The following is an 18,208-nucleotide window of genomic DNA, read 5'->3' on the forward strand; positions in this document are numbered from 1 at the left end:
TACGCATTTTAAGGGAACCGCTTCTGCTGTGGTAGCCTGGCTCCACAGCCAAGCTCCCCCCGCCCAGCCGCCCCCCACAGCAGCCCCCGGTGCGTGGGGCAGGGGTGGCACCCCCCCGCCACCCTTCCGGGGCCCTGGTCTCAGAAATCCGTCTGCCTGCGCCCAGAGTGCTTCCTCACGAGGGCTGCAGGGCCAGGGCATCCTCGCTGGAGAGCATTTACCTGACAGCTACATGGGGAACAAGTATACTGTACCCCACTGATATATTTAAAAAAATAAAAATAATACAATAATCTAGGTGCTTCCTTTTGGGGATGTGGGTTTTTAGGGTGGTGGTTTTTGGGGGGGGTTTTTTTGGCAGTTACTGCTCAAGATGGATCATTTCAGAGCCAGGACTTCATTGTTGTCTATGGGGAGGAAAGGGCTATAATTGCTGTTACATGGACAGTGAAGAAGTAACACTTCAATTTAAAACCAACCAACCACGCCGCTAATCCATGGAAAGGGGAAGAAAATTGTATTTTTTTCGACGTGTATAGGTTCCAAACTGTAATAAACTTTGAAAGCAAACAAGATGAAATACGATCTGGTTAACTATTTTCTTGGGAAGCACCCTGGCCTGATGGGGACGTGCAAGTGAGAGGAGACAGCATTCACAATTTCTCTACGTTCTCATTTATTGGTGAAGATGAAACTGCGATTCATGTGCATTACACTATCATGACAAAAAAAAACCATAACGGGGACTGTCTGATAGTAAAAAGGAACTTTATAATGGATTCAAAGATCTTTGCCTTTAATTATTCTGAGCTGGTTTTCTTATGGCTGCTAAAGAGATACTCCGCCTTAGAAACAAAACCTCACAGGCTGTTCTGATAAACCTGTAGAATTAAGGCACTTTTACCAAAACAGATTTCAAAAGGCAACAAGTCAAAAACCAACAATTAAGCAATTTGCATATGCCTATATATTAAGTTTTAAGATAACCTGGTTTATATTTAGTTCACACAAACAAATTAACAAAATATAGCAGCATACAACCTATGAAAAGCTTAAGAAATTTATTAGATGCACAGATAAAGTGCTGTAACAGAGACACTTGTGTAAATCTTTTTAAAAAATAAATAAGGTACAGTTAAACCACCTTTGACTCATTTAGGCTGATGTTTTTTGTGGAGCTAAATTTTAATGATTTGAATTTTAAGGTCAAGGTGAAATATATCGTAACAGTGGTTGTGATCTATATCGACTATTTGAGTCTCCTGTTCCTCTCGAGGTTTCCCAGAAACAGGAAGGCTATTGCAAAACGTATACATTAGACATAGTTCCTTTTACAGAAACATTTTTGTAATAAAGTGTGGTTGCTCAAATACATGTTAAAATATTTAACAAGGAAACAATTTTCTTCTGATCCAGTCGATCTTTTAAACAAGACAATGTATTTTTTTTCTACGATGCAGCCCACAGGAGGGAACAGAAGTAAACATCCTCCTTAACTGAAGACTGTTGCTTTAAGAACTAAACTATTGCATTACGTGAGAGCAAGAAATAGCCATTTTGCATTATCCCTTTCTCCAAACATACAGCCCACTGGTAAGACTTAGTTTTGCCTTAATCTCAAAGGTCCATTTGTCTTCGGGAAAGACGCACGTTAAAGAGAGGCGCCCTTTACAGGCCTTTGCTTGTACGGTCTCTGACTGCCTTTCCATGTGGGGAAGCTCTTGGACAGAAGGAACTGTCACGGTTGGAGTTTTGGATGCTACTAGGTTTTTGTGCTCTGTTATCGGTAATTTCAGGCACTTTGGGGCTAAGATGGCTGTTTAAGTCAATGCAATAATATTAGCAGGATGTTCAGTGCTCAGAAGGGTCACCACAGTTTCCTTCATACACTCAGGATTTCAAATTCTTCTTCCAATTCAAATAGCTTGTCGGTAGATTCGATGAGTTCTGAAAAAAAAATAAAAAATTAAACAATTTAGAATCTGAAGCCATGCATGACTTTGTTTACTTCAGAAAACAAACCGAAAATACCCACTCTTCTGGAATGTGTCCTTCAAAGTATTTTTTTAAGATGTAAAAATATTAATAATTTTTTTAATATATATATACACACACACACATATATATATATATATGTGTGTGTGTTAGCAACTGTACGTGGCCTGTCTGGGTAACTGTCTGCTACTCTGTAAGAATAAGGCATTTAATCACGTGGCGACTGGTTGACACTCGCTTGTTCCACCTGTGATCGTTCTTCTATTTGTTACCGAGGACCATCCCCCTGCACGACAGAGCGTTCAGCGGGTACCACACCTGCTCCTGTAGTTGTCACTTCTGGCTTCGTTGGAGGTATGAAAGGAGGCCAGTGTGGCGGATGCTTCTGGACCAGCTCAAACATCCGTAGGCTTTGCTGCTTTAGAATCTCCTGAGGACAGAAGACTTGCATTTTAAAAGAGGCTTCAAGACAACCTTCAAACACAAAAAATGCCTGCTTAATTAAAATCATTTTTATTTACGTATGTTTATCAAAAACCAAAGACTTTATGCAGACATACAGTGAAACCTGTTGTTTCCAGTACCTGCCATTAAGAATCACTGCTTCACCGATCTCTGTAACGCTGTCCTAGCTGAAAACACACCAGGAAGACAGATCTCGAGCTGTCCTACAAGTTATCACTGCGTTATAATTAACTTTGACCTACACTCATCTGTAATTTTGACACCAAGAACATACAGTATTTTCCGCCTTTTAAATGAAAATTTCTTGCATGGACCTCTCTGTGTTCACGCTTCCTGTTGATCAACGGGAACAAAAGATCTGTCAGCTCTAAAAAACCTAATGTTTTGATCAGGAAAGATAAGTTATTATTGAAGCCAAATTCCACTCCTCTTCCATCAGGTATGCTGCATCATAACCTGCATTTCAGTTATTTACAAACTGCTTTCCTTAGCCTTTTTTTTTTTTTTTCTTTAATAACTGCTTTTAGAGACTGGTGTTACTCCACGTCCATACTGCTGCTGCTTAGTACACCAACTACATGGAGAAACTGCCTAAAGTCCTTTTTCTGTGGCAGCAAGCGCCTTTGTGTGTCAAAAGGCAGTTCAGCAGGAGCCGGAGGGATTCAGCACTTACAGAATCAGGCCTTTTGTGGTACCACAGACTAACAGTCATAATTAGAACACGTAATAATGTATAAAACAATAAAAATGGATCAGGAAGCAAATAAATAAATAAATTGCTACAATACGGCAGTTAAAACTTACTTTTAACATTTATTTCTCAGTAAATGAGGGTAAGTTTCAGCCACTGACATAGCAGTGCTAAAAAAAGAAAAAATTCTGGAGGGTGTATATTTAGACTCACTTTCCAAGCAGCGGGGTTGATGGCTGTCAAAATGCTGAACAAGCTCCAATTAGCAATTCAGTAGTACTGGCTTACCCTGCTGCATTAGTGCATTCTTCTCTATGGCTCATTTAATTTGCATGCAGAGAAAGATGTGATAGGAGTTTCTTTTTTTTAATTAAAAAAAAAAAAGCATTATTTCATACAGAGCAAATAAAGATAGTATCATTACCTTTTGCACAAGACTACACCAGTTATCAAAATCACATTCTTCTTTGCAAAAGAAGCCCTAAAGAAGAAACACAAGACAGTAGTAGTATTAATCACAACAGGTCAATGAGCGAAGGATGCTGCGGTATCTTTATGCATAGTTTAAAGCTTTAGAAACATGTCTCCAGCTCACCCGTCACCCAACCAAAGGGTACTGGCATGGGATCACATTTATTTCTTCAGCTGCCATGGTATTCCTGTGACTTACACTGGATGACTTTACAAGTAATGCCATTTAAAGAATTGTAAGTTATATAAAGTAAGTTAAGCTCAGGTAAGTAGCTGGTCCAGAGCAGCCGTGCTTATATGGCAGTGATGGAATAAAATAAGGAAACCTGATTCAGTGCCTTGCTTTGACTCTCAAAATACTTCTTGCAAAAGGTAAATGCTGCTCGCTAAAGCAAACAATTAGCTTGACCCAAGATTAATCTGCCCTACGCAGTTAATGTACAAACTACCACGTGTTGCATTTTAGATCACTGAAGACTGCCCTGTGATCTCGATTCTGCTCAAGGAAAAGCATTACTGGCCTTACCGATATACAGAGGTATTACCCCGAAATAAAGTACATGCATCTATGATTTCCCAACACCTACTAAAGCTACTGAAGGGTCCAAATTCATGATCTTCATTCTGTGTGGGGCTTGCTGGCAGTGGAAGCTCTGGTCATCGACTGTGCCGTTTTCTTCTGAATCTACAAAGCTTTGAGTGGTGTGAGGATCCAAATAGATCAGCTCGTTGCCTGTACAGGTAAAATCCATATCTTGTTAATAAGCAAGAGACTTTAATAAGAACTTGTTCCATCTAGACTTGTAAAACAGAAATTAAAGTATCATCACAGTCCCCAGCTAGACTTTCTAGCTAGAGAGTCTTTAAGAAAAACAGTTATTTAGACACAATAGTTCCCCACTATACTAGGGTATTTAGTGTCATTTTATATTGTGACCTATTACTGTAGATTTTTTTTTCTATGTAAGGTCCAATATATTTTTTAAAAATCTCAGCTGTTGTAATCCCTAACATTCCACAGATCAAAAAGTACAGGATGACCAGAAATGCAATCTGTAATCCCACTAGGCATTCATTCAGAAATTGGAATGAAGTCAACTGACTAAAACAGCTCAGGTTTTACAAAAGGAAGAACAAAATAAGTATGGAGCAAACAGGTGAAATCTGAAAGACTGAATCTAGTGCTAACTATTCCTTTAATTAATAAAGGAAGACATGGAAGAAGGTGAAAAACTGCTATCAGAAGTTTGAAGTATGAGAAAATAATTTAAGAAAATGATGAAGCACTTTTGATGAATCAAACAAGACACCCTTCATTAGGAAGTATTAATGATTGGGAAAAATCCGGTATTTTAGCACTAGCGACATTTGCAACTTGTCAAATGCTACCGACTTTCCTTAGTGCGCTGTTCTTGCTTGTATCATTACTTATCTTTATGTCAAGCTTTGCTATTTTTCCATTCCTGTAAGGATGATCCCATACTGTTGCCGAAATACATGATGTGTGTTTCTTCTTCTATTCTATTCTCATTCTTAAACTGCTTACCATTTCCCCTTCCAAAAAACCACCCTCCTTTCTCTTTAAATCATAGGCATTTTTAGAATGTTTCTTTTTTCCTTACCTAGAAATCCTATGAAATAGTAGGCATTATTTGGTTTCCCTCCTAATGCTCCCAAAGACTGTGGCATCTTAAAGCATTCCTAGGAGTTCACAGGGAGAAAAACAAAATGGAAGTTGATTTGTTTATTGATGTCACAGATACCTGAACTTAGTGCACAATAACAAACAATTCGCTGAAAAAACCACTTACTTTAAATGCATCAATATATACTGGATTTATGTGATTTATCCCTAGCCTTAGAGGTATAATAAGCAAGAGGGGCTTCCAGCCTGTGCAGAATCCTGCTGCATTTTTATTTCGGCCAAGAGCGCTTCTGTGCAAATGCGCGCTGCTGTGGGCCGCGCTGCTGCTCTGGGGAGGGGACCAACACATCTTCTCTGCGGGAATAAAAACAGGGATCAGTGAATGCACAAAGGGACACGGAGCAGACCTTCCTCTCCATCACGAATCACACTACTTTGCCAGACGTCTTCATGGAGCTCCTGTTTTAAGACAAGAGGAGCAGGGCGTGGAAATCGTAACTATTTAGTAGAAGTAATTCCAGCAGACAGAGCATGTGCTGGCGCATTAGCGAGACGTGAGATAAACAAGTGGGGGATGAAAATTTAAGACTGAAGTTACATTTCCTACTAGCATTATTAATTCTGTCAGGCTTTCCCTGGGAAATTAAATGGCAGAGATGACAGCATTAGAAACTGTTCAGTGAACTCTTCACTTCTCGTGATGTAAACTTAAAACAAGCAGAAGTAGGGACTAAAGTCGAAACAGGCTGTGGCTAAATACCACTTGTAAACCCACCTTTCTCACAGCTAAAAATGAAGCCTGGCCATGTGTTTCTCTAGGATCTGCCCCTGCTTTCTCTTTTGCCTGACAAAAGCACATCTCTACGGCAAACTGTATTAAAAACAATTCCCTGTATTTCTGTGTACTGCAGCTTCATTCCATTTCTGGGGCAGGACTTTAGATAGCACAGAACAAACTCCCATCTTCTCCCGACTGGCACGGTATGCAAGTGGGTCACCAGAAAGGGTCACCTACGTCGTTCTGGGTTAGCTAAAGTTTTAGACACCCAAAAGCTGAGTCTCCATTTCCTTTATTCCTTTTCTTACCCTGGGAACAAGCAGGGACGGCCCAGAAGTATTGTGTTCGTGTTTGGATACATTCAGGAAAGTGGAGTCAAATCAAAAACTGTAACCAAAGAACTAATCGTAGAATTGTTTAAGTTGGAAAAGACCTTTAAAATCACTGAGTCCAACCGTAAACCTAACACTGCCAAAATGGAAAATTTCCCAAAACGATCAAATCTGCTGTCAGTTTGAGCTATTCCTCTCCTTGAACATTCACTAAAATGGTAAAGAATTCCTGGAAAGACTTTTGTTTCACTTACTGATGTCTTCAATGACCACCGTATTGTCCATAGATACATAAACTGCTAATGAATTCCATTCATCAAATAAAGCAAGCTTCCTAGAAAACATTAAGGTAATAAAAATTAATATAAACTAATTAGGACCATGAGCGTGGCTTTTCATTCAGGACAATTAGATGGTTCCAGAATTAAAAAATTAAATTTTTTCTTTAGAAAAACATCTTTTTTTTTTTTTTTTTAAGTCTCCATGTAATAAAAAGATAACTCTTTGAATATTTAATATTTAATACTTTTAGAAGAATAAATACTGAGTGGTACCAGGAAAAGCACACACACTGTACCATGTGAAAACAGTTTTGTCCTTTTGCCAAATGCAGTGATAGCAACAGCTCAACCACGTCATTAGGTTTATTACTTTGTATTGCATTTAGCAGCCTCCACAATGGGATCCCGACCACTGTGTCTGGCATTAGCCACAGAAGGAAGAAACTCCTGCGCCGGTTTTGCACGTTGCTTTTGGCTTAAGAAGTTCCACTAAATTCAGCGGAACGATTTCTGTGCACATGCAGCCAGCAGACTCAAGGCGTTAAAAGCTAAATTTTTAATTTAAATTTAAAAGCTAAAGGTTTTTGGCACCCAAAAGTGAGGAGAAAGGCATTACAGCACACAAGTTTCTGCCCACTGCTGTGAAATCCAAATCTCTGGGGAAAGGAGCTACACCCTTACACTGCACAGGCAGAGTCAGCTGTCTCAAATAAGCCAGAAAAACCTGTGTGAGAGCACTAAGCCATGGAGAATTTGTAAGTGAAAAGAGCTGGAGGCCAGGGCATGCTTCAGCTCCTCTCCCTCTCTCTCTCTCTCTCTCTCTCTCTCTCTCTCTCTCTCCAGAACACATGTCTGTCCCGGGACTGCAAAGAATTTAGCCTCCACTTGAGATTTTGGCCCCGTCCCTCAGAAACAGAGCAAAGCCAACTCTTTTAAGCGTGGCTTCTAGTCTACGACGAGCTGCCCACGTTTTATACAGCAGCCTTCAGGCAAAGCTGCAGCTCCGACAGTGGGGATTTGCAGTTCGGTTCCCTCCTTGGCCTGGACGCCTGCACTCGATGTTTCAGGCCACCTTGTTCACCACCTGCATGGTGGCACTCTTGACCCATCAAAGCCGAGCCACTTAGTGGAAAGGAATACACGTGGCTGGAGAGACCTTTTTGCAGGTCTTCCCCAGGCTCTTGGCACATTAAAATGCAGAACTCGCCTAATCCTGACCCAGTACCTGCCCACCAGGCCACAGCGTCATGGTCCGCACTGCAACTGCAGACAGACAGCACACATGCTCCTGATGCTGAGAGGGAGACGGACCTTTAAAACTCTTATCTTGGGCCTTATTATCTTGGTCTCTGAGCTTGGCTGCCCCAGAGGAGCACATTCTGAATGAGCCAGTGGGATGTGACTTACTTCAGTACTTGAGCAACCGTATTTGGTCCAAACCATTCTCCAATCGATTTCCCCTCTCCAACCCCCATCTGCGCTGTTTTTATGAGAAAACACACAGAAAAAAGAGACCACAGAGAGTCTGGTCATAATATATGTTAAATAGCACGACCTACTAGTATTTTGGCATACGTTCTAGAGCAATTGCAAACTGTATTTAGCAACAACAATTATTTTCTCCATCTATGCTCTTCAAATCTTAACAACCACTAGCTCCTTTACAAAAAGTTTCTAAACTCTTACAAGGATTACAAATATTGGTGTTCTTTATGACAAATTACAGCAATAAGCTTCACAACTGTCTATGCTATCAGCTCTGGTACCCACAGCTCACATACTTCATCAAGAACCAGATTCTAGTATACAGATTTATTTAGGTCTCAGTGAACAACATTTCTGAACTATTATACTTTGTACCCATTTGCATGCATTTTTAATTACATGTAAATGTATACATTGTCTTCATATTGAATATGAAATACATTAATTCAAAATTTTACATTAGAAAGTTTTAACGCTGTAGGTGTTTCAGTAGAAAAAAAAAGTTGATGTCTGTTCTTACCCATTTGGTGGATGGAATAACAGCAATCTTTTCTATCTAGAAAGCACCGTAAGATTCTATGATATTCTTCTGGTTGTTTTTTGTGTTTTTCCCATTGCCAATCTTACAAAACAAAACAAACAAACAAACAAAAAAAGAAAGAGTTACAAAGATTAAAAAAAAGGTTTCCATTCTAGACAGGTGAAAGCAATACAATGAGATGCTAAAAGACTAATGTACAATTAATCTCTAATATTTACATTTCGTTTAGAGTTCCTCTAAGTCACAGCTTGTCATTGTCAAGCTGTCCTTTATCACTGCAGGCTAGACTGTGAAAACTGAGAAAATGAAATAAAAGAGTCAAGTGCAAATACATGCTGAATGATCACTGCTGAGAACTGATAGCTACTGCTCTGTGTGAGCTTCCAAGACTGTTTAAATCTATATGCTCTGCTTAGATTGTCTTAGATCGGTAGGCATTTGTAAGATAATGACGGAAGATCCATAAAGCAAAGTCCAAACACAAGGCTGGCCCTCTCCCCCAGCACAATCCAAAATGCAGCGTTGCCATGTATGCTCTTGCTTCTAATGTAAGGTAGTTACCCTGCATCCGCTGACAGAGAAGCACATACATACAGGGCTGATATTATAAAGCAGCTACATACTACAAGTTCATAGTCTAGTTCTTCTCAGGTAATTTGTTTGCCTACTCCTCCAGTTAAATCTTTGCAGCTCTGTTCTGTGGATTCTGTTATCCGAGTAGACGAAACCACAAAGCGTGCTGCCATAGAAACCACAGCACAACAGCACAAGGATTACAGACCTGACCGTAAGACTTTAATTGATACTGCAGCTCCACACCGACCAGACCTCTGATACTTACCTGTCGTCCTGGGGTGTGAGGCTTAAGAGCTTGCACTAATGGGTTCTGCTGTGGGGTTTGGACCTCAGGCTGGTGGCCGGTGAGTGGTCTGTGAAGCACTTTGTATGATGTCTATACCATGTCACTACTCGCACACTCACTGTGTGCAAACATTTGGTGGCTACGTAAGCAATGAAGAGAACGGTAAGAACTCAGACCCAGGTTTTCCCTTGATGTCAACATGGGTATTCCTCAAAAAGATTTATAGAATAACGACAGTAGGATTCCCTACTTGTCCTCCCTCTATTTCTGTTTCTCTGCTTAAGGCTGGCATGATTTCACCCTGTCACACAACAGTAATTCACTAGTACCTTCTATCAGGGCATAAAAAAGGTTCATTAATAAATTTAGGCTTTGCGCTTTTATGGAAAACTACAACAAAAATTGAACTGTCTCCAAACCACACAAAAGTTCACTCAGCAACAATACTCACCTCTTCCTAAATGTCTGCAGATCAGTGCTTGGGCCAGCATCATCTGCCCACATCGCAGCATACAGCCCCAGCCAGCGTCAGACGAAGGACCAGTGCCTCCTGTTAAAAAAGTTCATTACAATGAATATGGGCTTTAAAACAGTGGAGCACCACAGAGAAAATGTCAAAGTTAAAATCTCTAACAACTGCCTTAGGGATAAAACACACTGAGCAAGACCTTTTCTTTCCATACTGTCAACCTAAATTCACTTACTAACTTTGCTCTACAAATATGAAGACCTGATTATGTGCAGGTATAATTCAACACAGTTTTTATTAGCTTTAATATTTTGTTTGCATAAACAGTTAAAATGATGCTCAAAATGTTCTAATACTGGAAAGATCATTTTCCAGTCCATGATAACATCACTAATCCTGCTATTTAATTTATAACAAGGCAGCTGGTCTGCTGCATACTCACCAATTGGTGAAAACTTTCTTCTATATGTAAACCAGAGACGAGCACTTATATCCAACAATAACTTGGATTTGTCTGGAATATTTTTAGAAGGAAAGAAATTATTAAAACGGACTTTTAAAAGTGAAAAATCCTGGTTTTCCCTGTACAGTCAACATATAGAGTGCATGGAAGACTCTTACTAGCTTTTACATGTAAGACCCTTAATACTTACAACATTTTTAGCTGTTTAAACACAGAGAGGTTTTGTAGACTGCTAATTAAGTTAACTTATTAAGGATGAAATAATTATTAGCCAACGAAGTTTTACAAGATGTTTGGAATGGCTATGCCCAGCTTGAATGAAACAACTAGGGAGAACTATGTCCTCAGGAAAGAACTGGTAAAGCAAGTTAAGAAAGGTAAAGAATTTCTGCATGCAAACCAAGATGGAACTATACATTACCTCCAAACCCAACACAAAGTCATTTTAAGAAAAGGTTACTAATACTAATATATCTTTTTTTGTTTTTTGAAATTCATGTATGTACAGAATTCTCCCAAAGGCTCTGAAGAAGTCCTAGGAATCTTATTTGCTGCATTTTCTCTGAGCCATCAGACTGGCTGGGCTTTTCAAGGGATCCTTGAGTGATCAAGGCTGCGTGCAGTACCCTCGGCTGTCCTGAACACCATGCCTGCACTGGTGGCTGCTGCTTTTGACATGTAACACGGGAAGATGCCCTTGTCTTCTCCCCACGGAACAAAACTAATTTTTGAAATCTCATTTTTATATGATATATGAATACATCACTGCTATGACTTCTAGGTCATATATTTATTTTCATCAAAATATAGTATGTGCTGTAGATGGAATTTCTTCTTCTTCTTCTCTGGAAATACCATTTTAGTTGTGAATAACAGGCTGCAGACAGCATCCCATAAGGGAAAATAACATTGGTATTACTGAACCAAAAAATTCCCCCCCACACTATTTATTTATCTATTTCTGAGTCATTTGATGTTGAGAAGCCTCATACTTGACCAGCCTTTGCTACAACTACAAGCTGTTGCATGAATTACGGTACAAAGTACATAGGTGAACTTCTCGTTTCATTGTAGGATGAGAATACTACTGCCTGTAGTTGGTTTCTTGCTGATGGAGAAATATAAACCTCTCTCGTGAGACGTTTAGAGAACCTAAGGAAATCGGAAGCTGCTGCTGCATGCGAATATATGAACGCTCTACAGAATTTATAGATCATTTTTATTCTAAAGATACCTGTGTTTAGGTGGTGTTGCCTTCCTAGAATCCACACTGGCTCGTGCGTTTCTGGAAATTCTTCTAAGTAGTCTGACAAAATAGTGATCTGGTTTTCATACCTAGATAAAACTGAACAGGAATACAAAAAATTCAAACTCCATTTTAGCCCTTTGCTCTTTTATGCTCAACTCTTGAGTTCTTAGACTGAACTAGCTGCGGTTAGTCTTTGGGTCTTCTGAACAGCGCTGCCAGCTGCATTTACTGTTTGCCTTTTAACAAGATGTTCCGACAGTGAAATACCCAATGTCTTGGCTGGTTCTTATTTTGATCCTCAGTGACTGCCAAGAGAAAATAACATGGCTGACACGCTGATTACAGGCAGCCTGACTGAAGCCACTCAGCCTGACTGAAGTTCAGGATGACTGCAGCGAGAGTAAGATTTGATTCAAGGAAATGAGGAAAGGAAAAAAACCAATTCAGACATCACAGCATACGTGCACTTGCTTGATCTTAAATGTGCAAATACCGCCACTCAGAGCGATTACGGCCTCGTGCTTAATGGGGAGCATGTGAAAAGTGTTAGCAAGGCTGGGTTTTACTTTCCTACGTGGAGATTGTAAACACTTTGGGGAAAAAGTGGTGTGTTAATGTTATTATCCAATGCTACATCTGTTCAGTGTCAAATAACAAATGATAATTAATGCTACTAAAAGATGACAGTTCATTCATTTTTTTAGATGATTAAAGCAGGGGTTTTGGGATGAGAGAAACGGGCCTTCAATTGTAAAACCTAATGTAAAATAATGCCTTTTAGTTAAGAACCTTTAGGAATAAGCTAAAAAAAAGCAGAAATTTAAAGTGAAAGTAAACACAATTATCTTTTACTCTTCGAGTAACTGCACATGTATATATACAGCATAAAGAATGAGTAATCAGCAGGTAAATATACAAAACCACCATTTCATGTAAAAATCGACATTACAGCAACCAGAAGTGGAGCTGAGCTACACCCCCCTGATTCGAGCACCCAGGGCCGGTGCTACCAAGCTCTGAGGATAAACCCCCGCATGTCAGCGCGGGCACCAGCTAAAAAACACCATAAACTTCTCTCAGCCTACCTGCCTGCAGAAAAAAAAGTAGAAAAAACAAAGAAGCGAAAGAGCTGCCTGCAGGGTGCTGTGCCCCCTCCGCCGGGAGACTCGCCGCACTGGGGGCAGGCTGCCCGGCTGAGCCCAGGGGCTGCAGACCCCCATCCCGCAGAGCCCAGGGGAGGGAACCGGGGGTCCCCGGGCTCCCCCCGCCCGCCCCCGCTGCTGTGCGCCATGGCAGCCCCCGGGAAAGGGCCCCCTCCCCCCGCCGGCGGAGCCCCGGCCCCAGCCCCCTCACAGCGCCACGCAGCCCCCACCCGCCGCCCCGGGGCTGGCGGCGCCCCCCGGCCGCCCCCACCCCGCCGCCCCCCGCCAGAAGTCCCCTCTCTGCGCCGGGGGAGCCCGCGGGGCCCCGTCCCTCCCGCCAGGCGAACCCCTCACGGCGGAAGGCACCGGCCCCCGCTCGCCCCTCAGCCAGCGGCCGCCTCCCGCGGCGCCGCGGCCCCGCTGGCGGCCCCTGAGGCGCGCCGGCCGCCCCCCCCTCGCCGACCGCCGCAACGGCCGGGCCCGCAGCCCCCGCTCGCCCCTCTCCCCGGTCGCGGCCTCACGCCGCCGCCCCTCACCTGACTCCATCCTCCCGCTGTCACCATCCTCCTCCTCGCCCCGACACGGAGACACAACACGGCCGCGCCGCGGGGCGCCCCGGGAGCTGTAGTCCCGCCGGCCCGCCAAGGCGCGCCGCCTGCCGCCCGTCGGACTACAAACCCCAGCAGCCCCCGCGGCTCCAGGGGCGGGAGGGGCGGCCCGCTAAGAGCCATTGGCTGGGGTGGCGCCGGCGCCCCTCTGATTGGCCGGCGCTTGGCCGTGCCCCGCCCCCGCCGGCAGGGGAGGTGGCGAGCCCGCGGGTAGCATGGAGGCCGCGGTGTCCGACGTGGGGGTCTGCAACCTGGCCTACGCCGGGCGCCTGGAGGAGCTGCGGGCCCAGCTGCTGCGCGACAGGGCCCTGGCCACCAAGGCCGACCAGGTCAGCCGGGCGCGGCCCTCCCTGCCCGCCGGGGCGAGGGCGGGCGGCCTGCGGGGCCGGGCCCCGCGGGGCGGCTCCTGTCAGCCGCCTTCCCGCCGGCCGCTCACCGCCCCCCTCCCTCCTTCCCTCAGGACAACCGGACTGCGCTGCACTGGGCCTGCTCAGCGGGACACACGGACGTCGCCGACCTCCTCCTGGGCTTCGGCGTGCCCGTGAACGACAAGGACGATGTGAGTGTGGCAGCCCCGCCGGCGTCCCGCCGCGAGCCGGCCCGGGGTGCTGGGGGGCCGGGGCCGGACTGTGCGCCCCTGTGCGCGGGGAGCTGCGCCGCGCAGTTTCTCTGCGGACCCTTTGGCCGTCACGGCTGGAGCCGCTGCAGTGCCCCGGCGGCGGGCGCTGGTCGCAGCCTGCCTTTTCCTCCTCCTCCGCCCGGCGCTCTGTGTGTCCCGGGCCGTGCCTGGGAGGCTGTGGGAAGCCCACAGGGCTGTGTGTGCGCAAGGAAAAGAGCTGAAGTTATACCACTGGCCATGTGGACCGAGGGGGTAGTGAGCCTTGGTGAGCCTCGCTTATTGTCAAGGAATTGTAGGAGAACTGTTCTGAACAAAGTTGCAAAACGGGGGGTGTGCGGGTGGTGGTTGGGGGGGCTTCACGTTCCTGTTATCTCGGTGTGATCCTGTTAAATACGTTGTGCCAAATCATGGGGTGCTCTGAGGATTTCTTATTATTGGGGAAGGCATTACTGAGTAGGTGACAGGTTCGGTGCATTCACAGTTGGAAAAGAGATGGTTTGTTACGGTTCTGGAGGAAGGGCTGAAATAATTATATCCATTATAAAGCATCCTTAAAGAAGGAAATGTTGTCCCATCAGTTTAATTACCATCAGTTTAATTAGACATTAGGATATAGAAAAGATGGTGCAAACTTTTGGAGACCCTTTTTTTCCTCCAGTCTTACTTGTTCTTAAAAAGGCACTACTGTTAATTCTGCAATTAACAGGGTCAAAGTGCCCTGCAAGATACTGTGCATAACAGAAGTGATTTCTGGCATTTAACTGGCAGCTTTCATAAAGTACTGAATGCAGGCATGTCAGAGGATGTAAGACTTGGCTCTCTGGTGATAATCAATAATGTTTAGCTTTACAGTTACAAAAACATGTGCAGTATGAGTAGCCAAGTCTGTGTTGGGTTGTTTTGTCATGTTTTTTGCCTGAAGCTCCTGGTTCGAATGATGTGTGGGGTTTTTTCTTGCCTCTGTAGGCTGGTTGGACTCCCTTACATATTGCTGCTTCGGCAGGCCGTGATGAAATTGTGAAAGCCCTCATTGCCAAGGGTGCTCATGTAAATGCTGTCAATCAGAACGGCTGTACGCCCCTGCATTATGCAGCCTCCAAAAACAAGCAAGAGGTATGTTTGCCTAAGCTACTGAAGGTGGTGTTGCTCTTGGAAGAAGTATGTAGTTATATTAACTTTACCTCCTCCTTCCCCGCTCCTTTTGCTTTCTACATATTCAGATTGCGATCATGCTTTTAGAAAACGGAGCTGATCCGGATGCAAGAGATCATTTTGAATCCACCCCATTACACAGAGCAGCTGCCAAAGGAAACCTCAAAATGGTACAGATCCTTCTGCAGCACAATGCGTCTGTTAATATACGGGACTCTGAAGGGAATACTCCTCTGTAAGTAATTTTTCATTTTTACTTTGCTTAATATAGCATAATCTCTGTGAAATGAAACTCCATTACTTCAGTTTCTTTTTTTTTATTTCTCATTGCCTCAAAATACTCCCTTGCTTCACACCCCTATGTAATTTAAAAGGATTTGAGAAAATCAGTCTCAATATTTTGCCTGTGTCTGTATGTACATACTCTAATTTGTGTTACTACATCTACTTAAAAAGTGTAGAACACCTTTTGTAATAATTTGGAATATGTTCCATTGCCACTAGAGGGTAGAAAGTGAGCTAATGACTTCAAAGTCGGAGGAAACTGGTCTTGCAGGCTGGCCTACTCTGTGATGCCAAGCAAAAGCTAATTTTGGAAGTTTCTCTTCACCTCTCTAAGGAAAATAAGTTGCAGTTTAAGTCCAGTCCGTCCAGTGTTTGGTATTACCTTAGAGATCAGTTTGAATCTGTAAGGGTAAAACCTTAACTGCTTTGAAGTTGGTGACAAAACTCTGCCTTGTCTACTGTGGAATCAAGATTGTGCTGTGAATAAGATCAGGCAGTATGTTTTAGCTGTACATTGCCCTGGAACAGATATGTTTATTTTCTAAGATACAGTGCCAAATGGAGAAAAGCACTTGCTGCATTTGCAGTAACTCTTTACATCAGATTATTTTTAAGCATTGTACGATTTAGTTTATCGCTTCCAATTCAAATAGAGATGACCATTTTCCCATTTCACTGTGGATTATGTGCTTCTTAGCTTTGCTGACTGCAGAGCCAAATCCTAATCTAAAGAAGCATCTAAATGTTGCGAGGATAATAGCAGGAAGAACGTTCTTGAGGTGCTTAACAACAACAGAGTGACTGGACAACAAGCTTTGGAATCTGTGTAGGTAGTTGCTTGCGTGTGGTTTTGTTGTTCTAGGATGCATCTTCCCCCCCCCCCCCTCCCCAGCATTCATGCTGTCATTTTGGCAAGGCATAAGTACTGCTCTTTATAGGCTTGGACTGTTCAATGGTGGCTGTGGGTTTCTTGTTCTTATTACAGTCACTTAGCCTGCGATGAAGAGAGAGTGGAGGAGGCAAAGCTGCTGGTGTCTCACGGTGCAAGTATTCACATTGAGAATAAAGAAGAACTGACCCCACTGAAAGTGGCAAAGGGGGGCCTGGGAGCCATGCTTAAAAGAATGGTGGAAGGCTAGTGGGGACTTCTGATTTGAGTCTCTTTCCTGTTGCACTTGTATTTAAGACTGCAAACTTCATATTTTGATAGTTCAACTAGGATGTCATATGTGGACATCAGCATGGTAATAAAATGTGTGTATCTAGTTTTCCTTCAAGTACAGTGCCAAAACAACTGTTTGTACTTCTTGTTAATTAAACAGTTCACTGACTTTAAAGTATTTTTCAATATCTTGCAGTTCTTTCAGTTTACACTATGAGCTGTATAAATGTGGTCGTTCCCTCGATTTCAGAACCTAGTTTAGGATTATTTCTTTCAAGCAACAGGACCAAAAAATGCTTTAACCATTTAAAGTCATTTTTCTTTCAGAAGCTTATTCTAGAGTCTTTGTTTTTTCCTTTAGCCTTTGTGATTTGTGTGTGGATTTTTGTTTGGTCTTTTTGTGGGTACTGATTCTTGTCCTTCAGGTGATTCTAAGCTACACCTCTCCCTTTGTGGAATGCAGTTTGCTCAGTTACGTAGATGATGGTACCCACTTCTGTTCTTCTTAGTCTGTTCCAAGTGAGCTCTTGAGTGTTTAAAGCTTTTCTGTTGTTATCTATTGTTACCTTGTTTCTTTGAATCTTTAAATATCCGTATTTGACGAAGTGCACTGGACTGCTTGCAGAACGCAGGTGCAGTGTCAGGGTTACCTCAGCAAATACACCTTATATAATGGATGGTTCTGCATACTTCTCTGAGATGTACTTTGTATCTAATTTTATTTCCTCTTGCTCCTTCTGTAGACTTCTTTCTCTGTTCTGTTTGGCTTCCATTATGTAGCACTGACACTTGCAGTTTACCATCTTATTTTATAACAGAAGACTGGTTTAATCTATTGACTCATAGCAAATCCTGCTATCGAGTTATTAGAAGGCAGAGCTAATGAGACAGAGTCTGAAAAGTGACCTTCTGTTCTGCTGTTGGTAAGATCACTTCTCACACTAGTAGGATAGATTTCCCCTTTCTGAACAATTGATGCTGATGAAATTCTGTGAAATAAAGAACTTTCCTAAAAAGCAGTCTTTGGTGTTATAAAACTTTATTAAACTTTCACGTAACAAACCCAATATTTTCTACATAGCTTGTATGCTTGGGATGTGGACAAGTCAGATGAAACCCTGCCATCGGTTACACAGTATGGAAGTAGAGCGTGTTTGTTCTTCAGCTGCAAGGAGAGGTTGAAATAGAAGATGACAGTTTCTACAGCTTGACTTGTAGGGATTAAGGTAACACCATTTATTTCAATAAGCAAGACAGAAGCTTCCAACCAAACCAATATCTTCACCAAGTACCTTAAGTCTATCCTGGAATGCAAAATGCAGGTTGAATTTCACTGAGAGCACCTGTTGAGAGCAGGAGGTGTAACTTGCCTGGACAGTAAGCTCTGGCCATGCATACCTTGCTTGAAGGCGGAACCTGACTGAGTAAATGTTTCTTCTGTACTGTGCAGGCACTGTTGAAAACTTGAACGGAGAAAAAGTTAGAATTCAGTGTTCATCCTTGATCTTTGTAT

At 43.0% G+C, this 18,208-nt stretch overlaps 2 protein-coding genes across 4 annotated transcripts in view; one reads left to right on the forward strand and one right to left on the reverse strand.

The window, feature by feature from the left end:
* Positions 1–1,044: 1,044 nt before the first annotated feature.
* Positions 1,045–13,504, reverse strand: ATG4A (autophagy related 4A cysteine peptidase). The gene is made up of 13 exons (XM_055727501.1): positions 13,406–13,504; positions 11,713–11,823; positions 10,458–10,529; positions 9,998–10,096; positions 8,664–8,765; positions 8,066–8,138; positions 6,632–6,711; positions 5,434–5,621; positions 5,245–5,323; positions 4,210–4,355; positions 3,576–3,632; positions 2,314–2,425; positions 1,045–1,947 (listed from the first exon to the last, which is right to left on the reverse strand). The coding sequence occupies exons 1-13, from the start codon at positions 13,413–13,415 to the stop codon at positions 1,883–1,885; spliced, it is 1,194 nt and encodes a 397-aa protein (XP_055583476.1). The 5' UTR covers positions 13,416–13,504; the 3' UTR covers positions 1,045–1,882.
* A 151-nt stretch (positions 13,505–13,655) lies between these two features.
* The window catches only part of PSMD10 (proteasome 26S subunit, non-ATPase 10), a 60,227-nt gene continuing 55,674 nt past the window's right edge, over positions 13,656–18,208 (forward strand). Inside the window, exons 1-6 of one of the 3 annotated variants that reach the window (XR_008735220.1) lie at positions 13,656–13,806; positions 13,938–14,036; positions 15,063–15,209; positions 15,317–15,483; positions 16,231–16,359; positions 16,519–16,656. Coding sequence is in view for 2 of the 3 variants with exons in the window: in XM_055727325.1 (XP_055583300.1) it covers positions 13,693–13,806; positions 13,938–14,036; positions 15,063–15,209; positions 15,317–15,483; positions 16,519–16,672 (681 nt within the window). In the remaining variant the exon portion in view is untranslated. Of the gene's footprint in view, positions 13,807–13,937; positions 14,037–15,062; positions 15,210–15,316; positions 15,484–16,230; positions 16,360–16,518; positions 16,874–18,208 lie in introns of those variants that run through there. The other 2 variants (XM_055727325.1, XM_055727326.1) reach the window with 2 other exon arrangements.

This window comes from Falco cherrug, chromosome 15 (assembly GCF_023634085.1).
Source record: "Falco cherrug isolate bFalChe1 chromosome 15, bFalChe1.pri, whole genome shotgun sequence".
NCBI lineage: Eukaryota > Metazoa > Chordata > Aves > Falconiformes > Falconidae > Falco > Falco cherrug.

What these genes read in the sequence shown, in the direction of transcription:
- ATG4A (XM_055727501.1), bottom strand. An exon ending in CTGCAGACATTTAGGAAGAG is followed by an intron (nt 8,766 to 9,997) that starts GTGAGTATTGTT and finishes TTGTTTTGTAAG; the next exon opens with ATTGGCAATGGGAAAAACAC. An exon ending in GGTGGTCATTGAAGACATCA is followed by an intron (nt 5,622 to 6,631) that starts GTAAGTGAAACA and finishes TTATTCCCGCAG; the next exon opens with AGAAGATGTGTTGGTCCCCT.